Below are 17976 nucleotides of genomic sequence, written 5' to 3' on the forward strand. Positions count from 1 at the left end.
GTCACCATACTACAGTACAGCACACCACACCACCACTACCATCACACACCATGGCTTACTACACGACACCACACCAGACAACCACACTGGTACCCTTCCCGCCCCGTTCCGGCATCCGCGCCCACACTTGTTATCGCACCCGCGCCCGCAGCCGCTCCCGCCTTGATTTTGCTCCATCCACTGCTCTACCAATCACCGCCCCGCTCCAGCTCCTTCCCTCACCCTCTCCACCAATCATCGCCCTGCTCCAGACCCGCTCCTGCCCGCTCCTGCTCAGTCCCGCACCCGCCCAGCTCCGGCCCGCTTGGCCTCACTACCTACCGCTACTACGGAAACGATTCTTAAATGTAGGTTCTCGGCTTTTGCACGTGTTTCTAGGTGTTTTCGGGACTTTGGGTGTAGAAGGAGGTGGAGGAGGAGGAGGTGGAAGGGAAAGGTGGAGTGTAAAAGTGAGAGTGGGGGAGGTGGAATCACTCACTAAACGTGCAAAAAAAAAATCTTGACACAAAGGTAAGAATATTTTTCTTTTATTAATGGAGTTGGCATTGTTTTGATATTTGATTTGTTATTACCAAAGAAAAGCAAGTTTCAAGCCGCTATAGAATTGAGTCTAGCTGTGTTTTTGTTTATTGAAAAAATAACGTGTAAGTCACTCCATAAATCATAACTTTTTTTAATTAGCACGCCTAGGATTGTTTGGTGTGTAATATAAAACTTAAAGGTTATGAGAAACATGACTCAGGTAATGATATTCCAGAAGATTTAGGTCAACTATTCGTATTTTCAAATTCAAAAATTTTAACGGTACCAGAATAGAAAACAAAATTTTTTATATGATAAGGAATCTGTGTTTTCTTTACTTGATTGGAAAGAAAAAAAATCCTATTCAGAAAGTGTAATGTAATGTAGTGTGGCTGTGCTTTCCTTTTTGACATAATGATGTGTTTGAAGCGCCGTTAGTTTGAAGAGCACACAGTTCGTTGGAATGGGGTCTGTAAACAATACACTCGGTAACGTTATTTTATTTTGGTTATTTGTTAAAGTATTTGGTTCGTCTAAAAATGTAGTGCATTCTAGTCTGGGCGCCGTTTTTCTTCTCACGATTTTTAAAATGAATTACGTACGTAAATATTGAGCAGCAAGGGCACCTCAGCTGTGTCTTCCTCCCTGGTCAGTCCATCAATATCTGCCTACACTCCCCAGTGTTTCCAGACCCAGGGAGTGAAGCAAAGCTAGAATCAACCACCAAAGTAGATAAATAGCCCATTACTGAGTTAAATACGGCAATGGTTATGTATATCCCTTTTCAGACTGCCCAGCGCCCACCATGAACCAGACCCAGGCTCCACCCCAACAACCCCCGTCCCTCCCCAGAGTCAACTCAACATTTTCTTCAATTCTCAATGTTTTCCGGGATTTCCTGTTGTTGCCCACCTGAAATGCATAAAGTGTAGTGATAGGAGGCACTGGCCTTTTCCTCCCACACACTGTGGTGAGCATCATGTGGTCTATTCGTTGTTGAGTGTTTTCAGTGTTGAGTGTATTACTAAGATAAGATTTATTACGGCATGCCGGCTGTCAGTGTTAATTAACGTTGTGTTATGATGACTACAATGTATTGATAGTTTGGTGTTTGGGTGCCCGGCCAGCAGCCTTGAAAGTGTTTGTTGCGATGTTAGTTCATTGTGGGATATATTTATAGAAGTGATAGGAAGTTTTCGAGTTTAAAGAAGTGACAGGAGGAGGTTTTTGAGTCTATAGAAGTGACAGGAGGAGGTTTTCTAGTTTAAAGAAGTGATAGAGGAGGTTTTCTAGTTTAAAGAAGTGACAGGAGGTTTTTGAGTTTATAGAAGTGACAGGAGGAGATTTTTTAGTTTAAAGTGACACGAGGAGGTTTTTTATTTTATAGAAGTGATAGGAGGAGGTTTTTGAGTTTAAAGAAGTGACAGGAGGAGGTTTTGAGTTTGTAGAAGTGACAGGAGGAGGTTTTTGAGTTTATAGAAGTGACAGGAGGAGGTTTTTTTTAGTTTATAGAAGTGTCAGGAGGAGGTTTTTGAGTTTATAAAAGTGACAGGAAGTTTTTGAATTTATAGAAGTGATAGGAGAAGGTTTTTGAGTTTATAAAAGTGACAGGAGGAGGTTTTTGAGTTTAAACAAGTCATAGGAGGAGTTTTTTTGAGTTCATAGAAGTGACGGAAGAGGTTTTTGAGTATATGGAAGTCATAGGAGAAGGTTTTTGAGTGTCTAGGCTGAAACATTACCCAGAATTCATTAAATAGCTGTAAAATTCTAGCTAAACAGAGTGATCCGCCTCGGTCTTAGAATCGGTCATTCCAACGGCGCCGTGGCCTAGGAGGCTCCCGCCAAGCAGCGGCTCAACATAAACACCTTGGGTTTGAATAAACATCTGGCGGTACTAGTCACTTTCCTGCAGGTTACGGTGCCCCAGGAGACCCAGGTGGTGGCGGGACAGGTAAGGGGAAGGCAAAGTGCGATGGTGCAGGTGATGTATCCTCTCAATAGTAGGAGTTGTCATGAAAAGTGTCATCTTTATGGCTTGTGATTTCGGCGGGTCAGGGACATGAACGGTCGCCTCTGCACTACGTCTTTAAGGCTACACAGTCAGTATTAAAGGCCCACCCCACACTCCTGTCTACTTTATATCTTACCCCATGCACAGCAGACTTGAGGGCCTAGCAGTCGCACTTGGTGTCCAGTGTAGACTAAATCACCAGTTTTATTGTTCCAACCTGTACACCACACCCAACAGTAGCCTTCGCAGGATATAAATCTCACTGTTTGGAACATTTCTAGCCCCAAATTTATCGTGCTGGAAAGTACTTTATGGTGGCATCCTGCTGTTAGGAACTTACAAAATGACTGGTTAGATTAGTTTCCCTTATGGAGCTGGCTTTGGTTGGGTGGCTACAAAACGTTAGGCTATGTTACCTTTATCACATGTTACAGGGAGAGGTTCGAGAGGGGAGTATTGTTTAAAACTACAAATTTACCAAATCTTGCAATGAGTCATTACAAGAGGTGACATATGTATCGATATTATATGCTCTTGTGCTTTTGCAACACCGCTAATTCTTACCTATCATCAAATAGGACCTTTAATTCTGAGTATTTTCAACCCCCATGTATACATATATGCTGGAAATTCCAGAAGTAATGATGAAATTGGCGAATATTGACCTCGCCAATCTTTTTAGCAGCCCAGCCTCTCGGTGTCTGCTCTTGTTATAAGCACCTTCATCCAAACACACACAACATAATCAAATCCTCCCCCAATAAATATAGTTAACTGTTTCCTGTATTTGTGATGAAAGTGATATATTTTAATTTTGTTATTTTCAGGACAAGTGGTGAAGCTTCCGTGAAACGTAGAAAATGCCTCTCGTCGGGGATGTGTTGGCTTCTATCAGTAAGTGAAAATTCATAATGTTAATTTGAGTTGCATTCTGTATTTAACAAATATTTGTGGTAATTGTGTCCTGCAGTAGCATACTTTCCCCCCCAATAGGAAAATTGATTGTTTTATTATGGAAAACCTTTCACATCAAGAAAAGGAGGAGTAACAAGAAGAATGGAAAAGTGTGGAGGATTATAAAGTGTGCCTTTGATATTAGAGATGTACTGATACCAAAATTTTGGCCGATTCCGATACCGATACCACCTAATTGGGCCGATACCGATACTACTACTTATAGTGATTACTGCACTGGACACCAGGATGAGTTGGTGGACGGCGAGCGTTATCAGATGGGAGGCTTTGTTTTGGGGGATGCTGTAAGTCCTTCTGAGGATGTTTGTGAAATAGGAGCAATTCTAGAAGCTTTTTGAAGCCATTTGCAAAGGTAAATTACTCAGTAATTGGAATGAATATCTTCTCAGTCTTCTAATTCTTGTCAGTTATTTTAAATTCTTACTTCTTACTCCTTTAGCGACCATTTGGTCTTGTGCATTTTCATTATTAATTTTATTGACGATATTTTGGCGATCAAAAATATTTTTGAAATTATTAAAATTGTAAAACAGACACAAAATATTAGCAAAAGAAACTCATTTTGTTGTGTATGTTTCTCTTTAATTAAATCTGACATCCTTTGATATTAATTCATTAGGCATTAGTAGACCAATTCAGAAAAATGAGCTTTCACCTAATCTTTTCAATTAAATAGAAAAAGTTTAGTTTATTCTAAATTTCTAGTGTATTGCTATGATCTTAAATAATTAATATGCAACAAATTATACACAATGCACATGATTACAAAACAGAATCGTTACTTTCTTAGTTATGGAATTTTTACATCCTTAGGTTAACACAAGTAACTCAAAAATTAAACTTGCATTAAAATTAATATACATATATAATTCGAGCTTCCACCTATTCCAGTATGATATCTTGGAAAAGGCTAGCACTAGCACTGTTAATTATAAATCAAATAAGAATATGCTGTTATTTACAATAATGCAAAATGCCTAACTATATATATATATATATATATATATATATATATATATATATATATATATATATATATATATATATATATATATATATATATATATATATATATATATATATATACCCAAATCATTTTGTTGGATTCTCAGTATCTGAAGTTTGACATTCTTAGATTATAGTTAAAAAACATAAGCTTTTCACCTGTGTGAACTTTGTGTGGGTGGAGGAGCAGCGTCTGACTGAGAGACAGTGAGAATGCGTGGTGACTCATGACCAACCATGTGACAGGATGCCGGAGTTCAGCCTATACGCATTTCATACACGTCCAATTTAGAGGTTGTGACTTATTACCACAGAAAACAGTATTCTATGACATACGGTAATCACCACGGAAACTCAATACGCCGTATTATATTAATTTGGTATCATCAATATCTTATATCGAATATATCACTAAGTAGTAAATTCCTTTTAGGTATCGGAAGTATCGGCATAAAATAAACCGATACCGATACCGATACCGATGCATAGGTACATCTCTATTTGATATGTACGTACGGTTTTCTCCAGCAAGACCACTTTCCCTCCCTGACAGGAAGAGGTGGGCGAGAGAGGTCTGGGAAGGTGGGGACAGAGGGACACATGGAGGAGATGGTGAGGCAGGCAGAGGAGGCACATGTTGGGCTGCTGCAGGCATTGAGGACACGCTACGTTGAGCTGTCCTCGGCCGTATCTGACACAGCCTTCCTTCAGCAACATGTTGAGGCCACCCTACACAGCATCACCGACCTCCACACCTCCATTGAACAGGATGTAAGTCTGGCATGAGCCATGGCCATTCATTATTTATTTGAAAATGGAGATTCTGTTTGCTTGGGTTGATTATGTTGTCTGTCAGCAACTCACCAGTCAGATCAGCACTCCCTTGTGGAGGTCTGTGGCCTCATACAGTCCTATTGATTATTATTATTATTATTATTATTATTATTATTATTATTATTATTATTATTTATTCTAGATTTGAATTGTGTGATATTTTATTATCTTTTTTTCTGGTTAAGAAAAGTTGCTGTTAAGGATGATGTAAGCATTACTAAGGATACTATAAGAAGATATAGAATAAAGTAATCATTTCATCAAGATAAAGTACTACATCATCAAAATTACTTTTCTTTTCTGAGTGTCTAAACCATTTTACAGGTGGTGTCTGCCGTGAAAGGCAGTGTGGGGGAGGTTGGTGGTGTGGTGAGGAGATGGAAGGAGGTGCAGGGGAGCCTGGAGGCAGCTAACACCCTCCTGGACATCCATACACTCCTGGAGGATTCAATGAAGGCAGCAGCAGATCACAAATTCTTAGAGTCTGCTGAACATCTGGCCAAGGTGAGCAGAAGAGGAGACTTGGGAAGGGTGAACTACATGGAGGTGGCAATATGAGATGTTATGAACTGAAAAGTAAAGATAGAGACTGCTACATATATTATTATACAGAAGGTTACATTTTGAGGCTTTCTTTTTTTTTACAGGTTGAGAATCTACTACAAGAGGCATCAGAGAAGGAGATTGAAAAAGAGTTGGACATTATGAATGCATTGCAGGAGGAACTTGTTATGAGGAGAACACAGCTCCTCTACTCCATTAGTGAGGTAAATAACACGTATTGATAATCTGTCTGGGATTCTCAAATATGGTGACACAGACAAGGCACCATACACACACTTATCCACACACACACCCACCCACCAACCCACCCACACCATTTACACTCATCCTCATTAGCTGTGGGTGGTAAGGAACAATCTTATACATCACTATACTACACCTGAGGAGATGTTCAAGCCATGGGCAACATAGGCTTACTAAGAGGGGATGCTTAGGATATGTATAATTGTAGGTATGGCAGGAGACCCTCACGTGGGAGGAAGAGCGGCAACCTGATGGAAAGCGATCAGTGTCCCTCTCGGTGCTGCTGAAACAGAAGACGACCTCAAACTGGAATGAACAGCAGCTACAACAGATGCTGGGGGCGCTGTACATGCTGGGAGAACTGCATCGCCAGATCACCACTCTCGGAAGGAACCTGATGAAGCACTTCTTTGAGTAAGCAAGATGGATGTGCAAAGGTGGACACTGCCAGGGAATGGGAGTGTAGTGGTGTCTTTCCCAAGTTCACAAAGGTCTTTCTATAGCATGGGTAGTATGGCTGGCATCTCAGTGGGAATTCTTTAGTGCCCCTCTTTCTTAAACTCTTCCATTACTCTTTCCAAGCTGTTATATGTAGTGATGTAATAACTAATGATGATGTTATAAACTAATTTCTTATGTTTATCTTTTATAGCTAACTCTCTCTTCCTTCTTCTCCATGGTAGTGTGATTCATGGAAGTGTGTGTAGTGATGTATGGACCAGATTCATGGGTTCTTATAGCTAACTCTCTCCCTTCACTCTCCAGACCAGGGGGGGGGGGGTAGGTGGGAGTGTGTGTATTTATTTATTTATTCATTTTTTATTGATATATTAACCAAATTCACAGGCTGTTGTAGCTAACACTCTCTTCACTACACTCAGGCCAATCATTCAGCATGGGGCAACGGTGAAGGCAATGGAGCGCAGTGATGGCGTTGTGTTAACAGTGACTCACGGTGGAAAGGACAGCCAAGACACCAGGCAGGCCACTATAGTGCTGATGCGGCTGAAGGAGGTGAGATGCTCTCCCTGCTGCACACAATGATGATGCAGTGATTTTTTTATTTTTTTATTTATTTATTTATTTTATTTATTTATTTATTTTTTTATTTTTTATTTTTTTTCCTTCATGCAGGAGGGACAGCTTGCTAAGGGCAACAAAATATGAAAAAAAAAGGCCCACTGTGGTGTTTATATTTAGTATTTTTGTTATGGTGTGTGTTTATCTATGTTTAAGGTTTTTGTTATGGTGTGTGTTTATGTTTAAGGGCATATTTCTTTGTCATCATAATATTTTACTTTGTTTTTTAATGCCTCTGTGAGTAGGGAAGGAGATTCTTTTATAAAACTTGTCATGTGTTCCTTCAGGTGTTCACCATCTTGAGCAAGGTGTTGCTGTCTGTCGTCGTCAACACCACCTCCTCCAGGGAAATCACACTGATGAACATGTTGGGCGATGAGGTAAGCACTACACTGCTGTCTGTCTGCAGGAGGTTGTGCAGGAGATCTTGTCTTCCTTCCGTCCTTTGTTATGTAGTAACCCAGTTTATGCCACTTTATGCTCAGTTTGTATTATGTCAAACTTTAAATCTTTGTCAGTGTTTAGTTTTTTCTCTTCTTTTTGTATTTCCCACTTGAACCTTTTCGTAAGTCAGTAAGATTGTTATTGCTTTGTCATATTCTTTACAGATTGGCAATGACTTCAAGGATATTCTGATCAAGGATTGCATTGCTGATGCTATTCCTTACAGCAGAGCTGAGCTGAGTCACTTTGACAAAGTGAAAGCTGCTGCTGAGGACTTTCAAAACTTTCTTGTTGAAAAAGGTAATCAAGTTTTTTACATTAAAATGTGAAGACATGATAGAAATTTAATTTATATCTTCAATGTAAGTTGTTCTTCTATAAAATGCTACAAAAGAAAATGTGATGAGCCAGCCTCCTAGAAGAGTTCATCATAAAAAACATTTAGCACTAGTTCCTTGAGTCATTGAGATTCCTTCCCCAGGTTTCTTTAAGGAGCAGGATAAGTCCCTGATGGAGTACGCTGCCAATGTGGACGTGGTGTTCAGCAACAAGGCGTGTGCTCACATCTTGGAGCGTGCTAGGATCCTCATGAAGCAGCCCCTGCACATCACAGTGTGTATCACCCCCCTGGAGCCTGGCGGCCCACTCATTATTCAGGTAATGCTTCACTTAACCTGCTGTGTATATTGGCTTTCCTATCCAGATTCTAGGCTGACATCCCCCAGTTAAAGGGGTTTTACCAAGACAAAGTGCCACGCTTTGTCTCATTGTTTAAATAGAAATACATAGGAAGATGCTCCAGTCCTCTTGTTTCATCCCTATTAACTCCTTTTATGACAGGGAATACAGTGACCATTTTCACCCAACCTGACTCTTGTAATACTACATATTAAAGCTTTTGGTACATTGACTTCAAGCTTTTTTTAATAATGTCATTCATCAGTGTATGAGACCAGACAGGGGATTCACAGAATGTGATGAGACACCAAAGAGATGAGGAGCTTTCTGTCAATCTTTCTTTTTCCTTACCTGTCACTTTTGCAGGATGTGACAGGCCGAAAGCAGGACCAGAGCACCATGCGGCTGGAGAAGCTGCTCTCTGCCAAGTCCCTCAACATGCCCAAGTGTCAGATTAGGTGAGGCAGAAAGGAATGGATGGTGATGCCCTTGGTGGTTTCATCATCTTGGTCTTCTTTGATTTTCCATTGGTTAAACTGAAGGTCAAATGTTAATAATTTCTTTCTCTGAATGGAATGCTTCGCTTTCAGTTCTATGTTTTGTAATTCAAGTCTTTCCTTCAGTTAGATAGGCCACTGATTTGGCTTCATTTTCTCAGTAAAATTGTTACTTATGCCATAACATTTCACTGATTAAAAGAACCACAAAGAATTCCATCTACCTTGGAAAACAATTGCAAGTTTATTTTTATACCTTTTAAAAGACTGCCACTCCTCTATGACCAATCAGCTCAGTAACAACAACCATCATCCTCACAACTTCTACAGTGCCACTCTCTCTTGCAGTACATCTGTGTGTGACTTGGTGGAGCTGATCTATGAGACCCTGGAGGAGGCGTGCACCAGTTCCCCAGAATATGCTGGCCGACTCTTCTACACAGTGCACAATATCCTCACCCTATACTCCCATGTAGTGCCCACAGCCCATGCTCACCAGCTGGCCACCCTCCCCCAGCAGGCAGGTACTGACTTACTGTACCTTCCTTCTTGTGTGTCTTATAATCTCCTTTGTGAATTTGTTTATCTTGCTTTATAACAATAGTCATAAATTGAATATTCTTTTTATATATTCTCATCTCTTGAACACAATGCTTTTTCCTTGATTCATAATGGTGGTCTTTGTACTCATTTTCTTTACTTCTGTTCTTTATCTCATATGCATTGAGAAGTTTTCTTTGACCCTAGATGAAGTAGAATAGTTTTTATGCATCATGAAATATGTGTAGTGAGTTAGTTTTTGTGATTTTCTAGGATAGCTTCCACTCTCATGGCCCATTTTGAAGCATTGTAATCTGCAGGTATCATATGTATGTATGTAAATTATATTGACTCCTTTTTTATAATCTTTAGTGTAAAATGTAAGGCAGTGAGTTCCGTGGTTCTCAGTTTGCTCATTGCTTCAGCACAGTGTTTCTCTCCTCCAGCTATTGTCCACAACAACAGCATGTACTTGGCCCACCATGCCCTCTTCCTTGGCCACCAGTACCGGCTCCGGCTTCCCCAGGCACTACGCATTGCTACCATCACCACCATCGACCAGGCACAGGAGTTGCGGAAAATGGCCTCTTCCATCTTCCTGAAGGCAATGCAGAATCACCGCATAGCCCTCATTACCACACTGCGGGAGTCTGTCTGTGAGTGTTCCTTGGGCATCCTTCCTGCAGTCAAATGCCAGATAGTTATGTTGTTTTGATAGTTTTTATTTTCATTGGTTTTATTTATTTGTAGCTAACTGTAGTTGATCATTAGTTATTAACAAGTGAAGTGAGATGTAGTGTCACTGAAGACATGTATGAAATTTTGTGATTACTCATGCTGTGCTGGTCTGTAATGGCTCATCCCTTTTGCGTTGTGGTCCAGGTCTGGACAGCCTCGGGTGTGATGCCAGCCGAGCAGAGAAAACTCAGCAGGGCATGAGGCAGGTCATTCACCAGCTGCAGCTCCTCCATCGTGTGTGGCAGGATGTGCTGCCCTACAGGGTTTACATTAAGGCCATCAGTAAGTTCTAGATAGGCAGAAAGGGAGGAAGGAGACCTCATGAGAAGGGGTGAAAGTGTTATGATGGTGTTTTGTTATCTTATTCTCTGTCAACAGATTTAAAAAGCAGATTCTATGCTTACTTGTCATTCTTAGCATTTTGTAACAATTTGACAGTATTTGCCCGAAATTTTTTCTGATGATTTATACTATTTGTCTTTAGCATCCACTCTACATGCCTTGAATCAAGTTGTAATGAGTGATTTTTTGCAAACACCTGTTTCACATCATTAACTGAATCCCCAGACTCTTTTACTATACCTGACACTGATTGAAGGAACACTTAATGTTGTCCAAAATATTGTTCATGGTGTCTTGGTATCAAATGCTGGATGCAAGTTAGTCTAATCCTTGCTCTTCCTATCCCACAGGCAGGCTGGTGAGCTCAGTGGTTGAGGAGGTGGTAGCAAGGGTGGTGACCATGGAAGACATTTCAGCTGATGCAGCACTGGCCCTCATCACCACACTCATCCTCCTCAAGGAATTTGTTCCTTCACTGTTTAAGGTCAGTTGCGGTCTTATTTTGCTGGATTTGTGCATACTAATTCCATGTTCTGTATTACTATCATTTGTATCTCTAAGCTTATCATCTTACTCCCTCATATTGCCTTTTAGTTGTACATTTTTTTTGGATCCTGGGGTCCTATGATGAGACAGTTTTACCAGTAGTGCAGAACCTTCACCTTAGCTGTGGTATTTGATAAATAGTTTATATGAGGAATTTGTTCAGAGAGAAAGAGTGTTGCCTGTGGAGAGCAGCTGATGAATGATTTGGTTTCCTTCAGGTGGAAGGAGAGGAGGAACCCGGTCAAGGAGAAGTACTGCGGGATGTCGCGCTGTGGGGAAAGTTCAGTGAGCTCATTGTAGTCCTTGGTGCGAGCTTGCAGGACATCCAGGACCGGTGGGCACAGGGCAAAGGTCCTCTGGCTCACGAGTTCACTCCTGATGAGGCCAAACAGTTGGTGCGGGCCCTCTTCCAGAACACTGACCGCCGGGCCAAGGTTCTGGCCCGCATCAAGTAAAGCCCCTCTAGCTGCAAAGTCTTGTGTGCTCCCTTCACCATCTGTCCTCCTGTACAATGATCTGCTTTTTGATAGATTTCACAATACAGAAAGTTTCATAATGTGGTGTAATTTTCAGAACCTTTATCAGCAGAAGGTTGGGGTTTGTTTTCATTCCTCATCTGGAGTAGAGATAAAGGACACTTTGGCCCATTTTTCTAAACATTGCATTAGTAGTTATGAAGCAGCAAGCAGGAAGGTTTGGTTGGCCTAATCCAAAGCGTGGAGCTGGAAAATCTTTGAAAATTGAAAATGGCTTCATTGATATTAGTAAATACTAACACCATACTTAAGAAACTGGGCCTCAGTCTTACCTGTTCTGAAGCTGTCAACTTCAGTAATTAAGTCAACATATTTTAAATGTCAATATTTTATGGATTTCTTATTTCTACTGTACAGATAATATTTTGTGCCTTTAATGAAACTGTGATAAGCAGGATAGTCAGACAGAAGATAATACCTTGATGTAATACAAATCTGTTAATTGGTGTTAACTTTACCTCGTGCTTGAGGTTGCATCAGTAACAACCCTGTCTCCTGCACAAAGTGGGTTAAGTAAAAATATCAAATGTCATATATTCCTTTATTGACTAAAACAGTTCCTGAAAACAAGAGAAACATGCAAATTAGTACTTTGTCAAAGTGAGAGAGAAGTCTGAAGGTGCACAAGGAAACCCTGAATGATTTGTTATCGAGGTTTTCTCCCCGTGGCAAAGAGACTGGCCCTCAGCTGACTGGTGACTGCTGTTAATGACAGACCAAACTTTCCCTCCACTCCATAACTGCCACTGACATCTTGTCAGGCATTTCTACCTAATGGATGAGGGAAAATTATCCCATACCTTCCTCTTTAGATATCATTAAAGGAATTAGATATTGCAAAGGCTATCATGGTGTCATAGGCTTCGCATTTTGTTGAAACTACAGTAACTAATTAAAGGAATGTCTGCCAGTCAACAAGGGCATCAGTAGTCCATAAGGGTGCCCTGAGTGGGTGGATGGGATGCCAACCCCAACCTTATTGCCCCATGCTGTCATGTGTGTGTGCTGAACTAAGAAGACCCTGAAGAGACCAACACAAAGAATGTTCATAATAGATTCACATAGTTTTTCAAATTAACTGTGCACTTGTACCAAATAGAGTCGTAGTGACAAGAAGTACAAAGGTTCCAAAAATCATCTTGGGACCTGATAATCATTTTACTCCAGAGATCTAGCTAGCACTGTCCTGTTCTGACCAGGGATTAATTTCCATGCTGTGGCCTCTCATGGCTAAAGGTTTATCTTATCTTTAGATTAACTTTTCATTGTTTTTATGAATGATTTGAAGGAGTCGTTTTGCTGTTAACCATACTATATCATACACATCTGTTGAAATGTTTTGAACAGTTGCTGTAAGCAGTATGGTAACACTTATAGAACAATGAAGTACAATATATCATCAGCATAATGGTAGTACATTTTTGGCATTGGTCTCAGGGCAGCACACATCACCAGGCAGCAGGGTTACCTCTCTCTGCAGCAGCCGGTCTTTATTCGTCTGGCACCTCCATTTCATCATTCTCCACCGCCTCCTGCACGTCTCTGGGGTTCTGGCCATCAATGCTGCAGCCCACACTGTTTGCTGAACCCAGGATCTCCTTCACGGTGCCCTTCAGGGTCTTGGCCATGGAACGAGGCCTCATGATGCGAGCAATGTTGATCACTTCATCAAAACTCACGCTACCATTGTGCTTGATGTGCTTTACCTTGAGGGAGGAAAGATTGGCTGGCATTAGCAAATAGAGAATGACATCAGCTAGAAAACCAAATTTGTCTTTTGGTTGTATTTTCATGGTTCTGGTGATATTCTAAAAGTAAGATAAGTATAATCTCAAGCAACACACAAGTCTGGACCACTGACCTTCTTCCTGTCCCTGTGTGGTTCCTTAAGGGCACGGATGAGCAGAGCAGCAGCTGAGGGCACTACCTCCACCTGAGCCTGACGGTTCTGGATGGTCAGCTTCACTGTCACCTGAAGCAGAAAGGAACACTCTAATGGCAATATCCATGGTGAAGCACCAATAAGGAAGCCACTGCATGGTCACCCACTTGGGACATGAAAGGAACATTGAGAAACTGATCTGAAGACAAGCTAAATCTTTAACAATAGGAGGTCAAAGCTACAGTAGGATTATGCCGTGACCAACATAAAACAGAGCACCTGGGATTTTTTATCATAATGTTTATCAAGTACCATGATTAATTTTCAAGTCTTTTCTCCACTATCACATCTCCCCTGTACCACTGCAAGCACAATTAACTGGTTTGTTCTGAGGGACCAAAACTCTAACACTTCCACTAATGACCCTTGGGAAATCCATAGAAATAATGAGAAGTTCATCTGAATTTGTGGTCAATCTTTAGCTATTAAACGTCCATAGGGAGGCAATGAACTCGTGACAGGACAGGATAGTGTCAAGATTATAATGATCATTAGTTTGCAAATACTTTCTAAGACTTTCAGAAAATTCTCGGTCACTACATTATAAAAGATGAAATGGGATTCTTGTGGTGGAGTGAGATTGAATCAAATAATGGGACATGAAAAGAAACTTATAGAAATCTCAGGGCTGACTGTACTGTGGGAAATGTTCTTAGAGGCAGACAGATAGACTACCAAATGTATCATAAATAATGATAAATATATCATCAAAATAAATAATAAAAAGGATAATATAAATTATCTCTCTCTCTCTCTCTCTCTCTCTCTCTCTCTCTCTCTCTGAAAAAGCTTTACGAGACTTTTATTAATTTATGATACTAATTTTATATTTTCTTCAGTGGTAATTCATAGTTGAGAAGATTCTCCACCTTTCCAATCAATCCCGGTCTTCGCTACCATGCTCTGTGTTTACACCATTTCCCGCCAAATGAGAACGGGACGGTCAACACTCAAAACTTGTCAAAAGTACCGTGAAATATATGAGAGTGCACGCACCTTGAGACCCTTCCAAGCAGTGGTGGCCTTGCAGATGTCCTCACCAACCTTCTTAGGGGACAGGCCAAGAGGACCCACCTTGGGGGCAAGCGAGGATGTTGCACCCACTTCGCCTCCCACTGCTCGCAGCTTCACTGAAATAGAAGATAAGGTGAGCAACATTACCCTGAGGTGAAAGTTCCTATAGCAGTGCTACATCTCGTTCTTTTCATCTGGTTTCTTAGTCTGTTTTGTTGTTATTAGCGGTTAATCAAGCACTGAGTTTTTTCAGACTTTCAAAATTAATATTAGTCTCCGCGTTTTGATTGTATGGTTTCCCTGGCAGATTGCCAGCGCCATTTTCTTTGACGTAAACTTAGGATATAACTTATTTATATATGAAGCAGTGTGCTGTTTGTTTTGGATATATATTATGGAGTGTTGTGACGTCTGTTTGTTTAGAAGTGGTATTAGTTAAGGGGGATTACACGGGTGACGGGGAGCAGCCAGAGAAGGCAGGTTTTTCTCTCGAAAGCATTCACAGTTTCACACGGTCGAGAGCAGCCTCTGCATCAGAACAGTTAAGTTGAAGTTTTTTGACAAGCTACTTGCTATAGTTGGAATTTTGCTGTAAAAGGAAAAAAAAAAAAAACGAAAGAAAATTATTGTTTTGTGTTTCTCAGTGACGATGTAAACCAACCAATTTTGCGCCTTTTCCACTTTTTTTATGAACATGTTTAAATATATTATTCTAGAGGCGCAAGATAAGCTTTGCGATTCGCATGCACAGTTGCAACTCGTCATTATTTTTTGCTGCTCTAGGATTTCGCATGGGATGATTAAAACTTAAGTCGCAGCATCAGATTGTTGTGGAAAAAAAAAATATATATATATATATATATATATATATATATATATATATATATATATATATATATATATATATATATATATATATATGATTAACGAAACGGAGAGAGAGAGAGAGAGAGAGAGAGAGAGAGAGAGAGAGAGAGCTGCTACCTCCACATCGTCTAAATTTACACGCCGGTGGCGGAACACGTGGGAGATTCGAATAACACTCCCACTGCTCCGCCTCGCCCTCGCCACCAGTAGATTACAGACAGCAGCAGTGCGTCACGGGAACTGAACAGAATAACACACTCTATAGGAACCATTGTGTGTTGGAACTCGTTTGCGTAATATTGAGAGAGAGAGAGAGAGAGAGAGAGAGAGAGAGAGAGAGAGAGAGAGAGAGAGACACGCCTACTGGCAGCATAACAAAATTAATGATGATCATGATAAGTAGATGAATCAATAAATAACGTTGGAATTGACGCTGGAATGTGCACAATCCTGAATTAGTAGTTATATCGGCACAAGAATGGCGTTTGCTAGGATTACGAGAGAGAGAGAGAGAGAGAGAGAGAGAGCGTTACCTCCCCACTGAAAAAAAAAAAAAACTACATCACATCATGCACTAAAAATACCCATAACAAAAAAAAAAAAAAAAATCCCTGGACACTAACTAAAATTGCAGAAAACGTAAGAATCAATGCAGGAGTTCAAATACTTACCAATTTTAATCTCGGTTGGATCAAACTTAGGAGGCATTGTGGTGGCGGGGCGGAGAGGCGCGTGTGTATCCTGCCCTGCGGTCTTGTAGCGAAAGGCAGGCTTGGCATTGGCACCAGGCTTCTTTGGCACCCCACGTGGAGCCAGCGAGGAGGGTGGGGTTGGAGATGCCTAACGGGAGGGCATTAGGGCACAGGGAACTAAGGGATGGGTAATATAAGGGTTAGTTTAGGAAGGAGGGTAAGTTAGGGATGATATATAGGGGAAAGGGACGGGTGATTTTAGTTATTAACCCCTTCAGTACTGGGACGCATTTTTACCACACGTTTGGATATGATTAGATGGTTTTATGTACATTAGGAAAGGTTTATGGAGGTCAGAAGATTAATGGCCAGAATCTTCACTATTTTAATCCCTGCATATACTTTAGAAGCTGTATAGAATCACTTAGTAGTAACCAGAATGAATATGAAAACGCGCCATACTGAAGGAGTAAAAGAAAAAAAGTGGTAAAAGTGGTATTTGAGAATTAAGGCAAAGTAAAGGCACGTAGAAAGGAGGGAATTTTGATCATAAAGGTTAATAGGTTGTACTGAACGAAGAACGGCAAAAATCAGGGAATATTGGTGTATAGTGTAACTTACAATAACAAGATACGTGGTAATAACATGAGAAGAAATTAAGCTAGAGAATAATAAAAAAAAAAAAAGTACGTGTAAGAATAAGCTAAAATACATTTAAAAAAAAAAGTAGAAAGAAAGAGAAAGAAGAAAAAAGAAAGTCTTGTGAATTTAGGAGACAGGAAGAAATTGGTAAAGAAGACAATATGAATGGAAAACAATGTCAAAGAAAGGTGAAAACGACCAATGCATAAGGTAATCATCGCATGACATATAATAAAATGCAAAATAATGGACAATTAGTAATTAAGGAAAGATACTAAAAAGATAAAACAGTAAGACGATAAGAGAATAATAAGTAAGGAGAAGCAGGAGACAAGGAAAACGAAAATAATAACACAAGGAGGGAGGGGAACAAGAAAGAAAGGAGAGACAGAGAATGAGGGGAGGAGTGCGAGGGGAGATTATGATAAAAAGAATAAGAAAAATGGAAGGAGGGGAGAAGTAGGTGGTGGTGGTGGTAGTGGTGGTGGTGGTGGTTCCTCCTCGATGCTTTAATAAGATGTCCATTACAGAGAGAGAGAGAGAGAGAGAGAGAGAGATGCACTGATGCGTAGTTTAATGGGTGGATACTCTCTCTCTCTCTCTCTCTCTCTCTCACACACACACACACACACACACACACACACACACACACACACACACACACACACACACACACACACACACACACGTCAATCACACACAAAACGTACGATAGTCACAAACAGAAGAAGAAGAAGAAAAAAAAAGCCTCAAAATCAACAACACCACAATAAACTGAAAACAAAAGCCGGAAATGAAAAAAAAAGAACTCAAAACAGTAAACAATATAAAAAAAAGTGAGGAGTAAGACAAGAAGAGAGAGAGAGAGAGAGAGAGAGAGAGAGAGAGAGAGAGAGAGAGAGAGAGAGAGAGAAAAAAAAAAAAGGGAAGATCTGACTGCGTACGTTTGGTCCCGGTTTTATATATTTCGTATGATAACAAAGAACACCAAGACGTCTCATCAAAGTCGCCGTATAGCCGCTCCAGGACAAAGATCCAAGCTGGAGGTATTGACCGGCCACATCCTCCTCCTCCTCCTCCTCCTCCTCTTCTTCTTCCCCTCCCACGTCTCCCTCGGGAACAAGTGACGTATTACTGATCCCTCCTTCCCTCTCTCCCTCCCATGCACTCTTTCTGTCGCTTCGCTTGCATGGTGTCTCTCTCTCTCTCTCTCTCTCTCTCTCTCAATAGATCAAAGCTGGCAAATTCACTCGCATGTTTAGAG

The 17976-nt window shown here is 40.6% G+C and overlaps 2 protein-coding genes across 3 annotated transcripts; one reads left to right on the forward strand and one right to left on the reverse strand.

Annotated features, from left to right (window-relative positions):
- Nucleotides 1-328: 328 nt before the first annotated feature.
- On the forward strand, nt 329-12087 carry LOC123509993 (centromere/kinetochore protein zw10 homolog). 2 transcript variants are annotated; one of them, XM_045264651.1, is made up of 16 exons: nt 329-347; nt 3361-3427; nt 5067-5284; nt 5672-5851; nt 5995-6114; nt 6363-6568; nt 7036-7168; nt 7522-7614; nt 7843-7978; nt 8160-8335; nt 8723-8814; nt 9202-9377; nt 9840-10049; nt 10276-10413; nt 10824-10957; nt 11238-12087. In XM_045264651.1, exons 2-16 carry the CDS (start codon nt 3394-3396, stop codon nt 11472-11474), a joined length of 2283 nt encoding a protein of 760 aa, XP_045120586.1. In that variant the 5' UTR covers nt 329-347; nt 3361-3393; the 3' UTR covers nt 11475-12087. The 2 variants fall into 2 exon arrangements, with proteins under 2 accessions (XP_045120586.1, XP_045120585.1); XM_045264650.1 differs by lacking the exon at nt 329-347 and adding an exon at nt 2335-2473.
- On the reverse strand, nt 12083-16196 carry LOC123509995 (60S ribosomal protein L12-like). The gene is made up of 5 exons (XM_045264653.1): nt 16050-16196; nt 14494-14627; nt 13417-13527; nt 13024-13261; nt 12083-12115 (listed from the first exon to the last, which is right to left on the reverse strand). Exons 1-4 carry the CDS (start codon nt 16084-16086, stop codon nt 13046-13048), a joined length of 498 nt encoding a protein of 165 aa, XP_045120588.1. The 5' UTR covers nt 16087-16196; the 3' UTR covers nt 12083-12115; nt 13024-13045.
- Between the last annotated feature and the right edge of the window lie 1780 nt (nt 16197-17976).

Source organism: Portunus trituberculatus, chromosome 28, assembly GCF_017591435.1.
Source record: "Portunus trituberculatus isolate SZX2019 chromosome 28, ASM1759143v1, whole genome shotgun sequence".
Classification (NCBI taxonomy): Eukaryota; Metazoa; Arthropoda; class Malacostraca; order Decapoda; family Portunidae; genus Portunus; species Portunus trituberculatus.

Coding starts and splice junctions, on each gene's coding strand:
- LOC123509993 (XM_045264651.1), top strand. CDS start 3,394: ATGCCTCTCGTCGGGGATGTGTTGGCTTCTATCA. Junction 3,428..5,066: donor GGATGTGTTGGCTTCTATCA/GTAAGTGAAAAT, acceptor CCTCCCTGACAG/GAAGAGGTGGGCGAGAGAGG. Junction 7,979..8,159: donor AAACTTTCTTGTTGAAAAAG/GTAATCAAGTTT, acceptor TTCCTTCCCCAG/GTTTCTTTAAGGAGCAGGAT.
- LOC123509995 (XM_045264653.1), bottom strand. CDS start 16,086: ATGCCTCCTAAGTTTGATCCAACCGAGATTAAAATTG. Junction 14,628..16,049: donor TCCAACCGAGATTAAAATTG/GTAAGTATTTGA, acceptor CTTCTATTTCAG/TGAAGCTGCGAGCAGTGGGA. Junction 13,528..14,493: donor CTGCTTGGAAGGGTCTCAAG/GTGCGTGCACTC, acceptor TTTCTGCTTCAG/GTGACAGTGAAGCTGACCAT.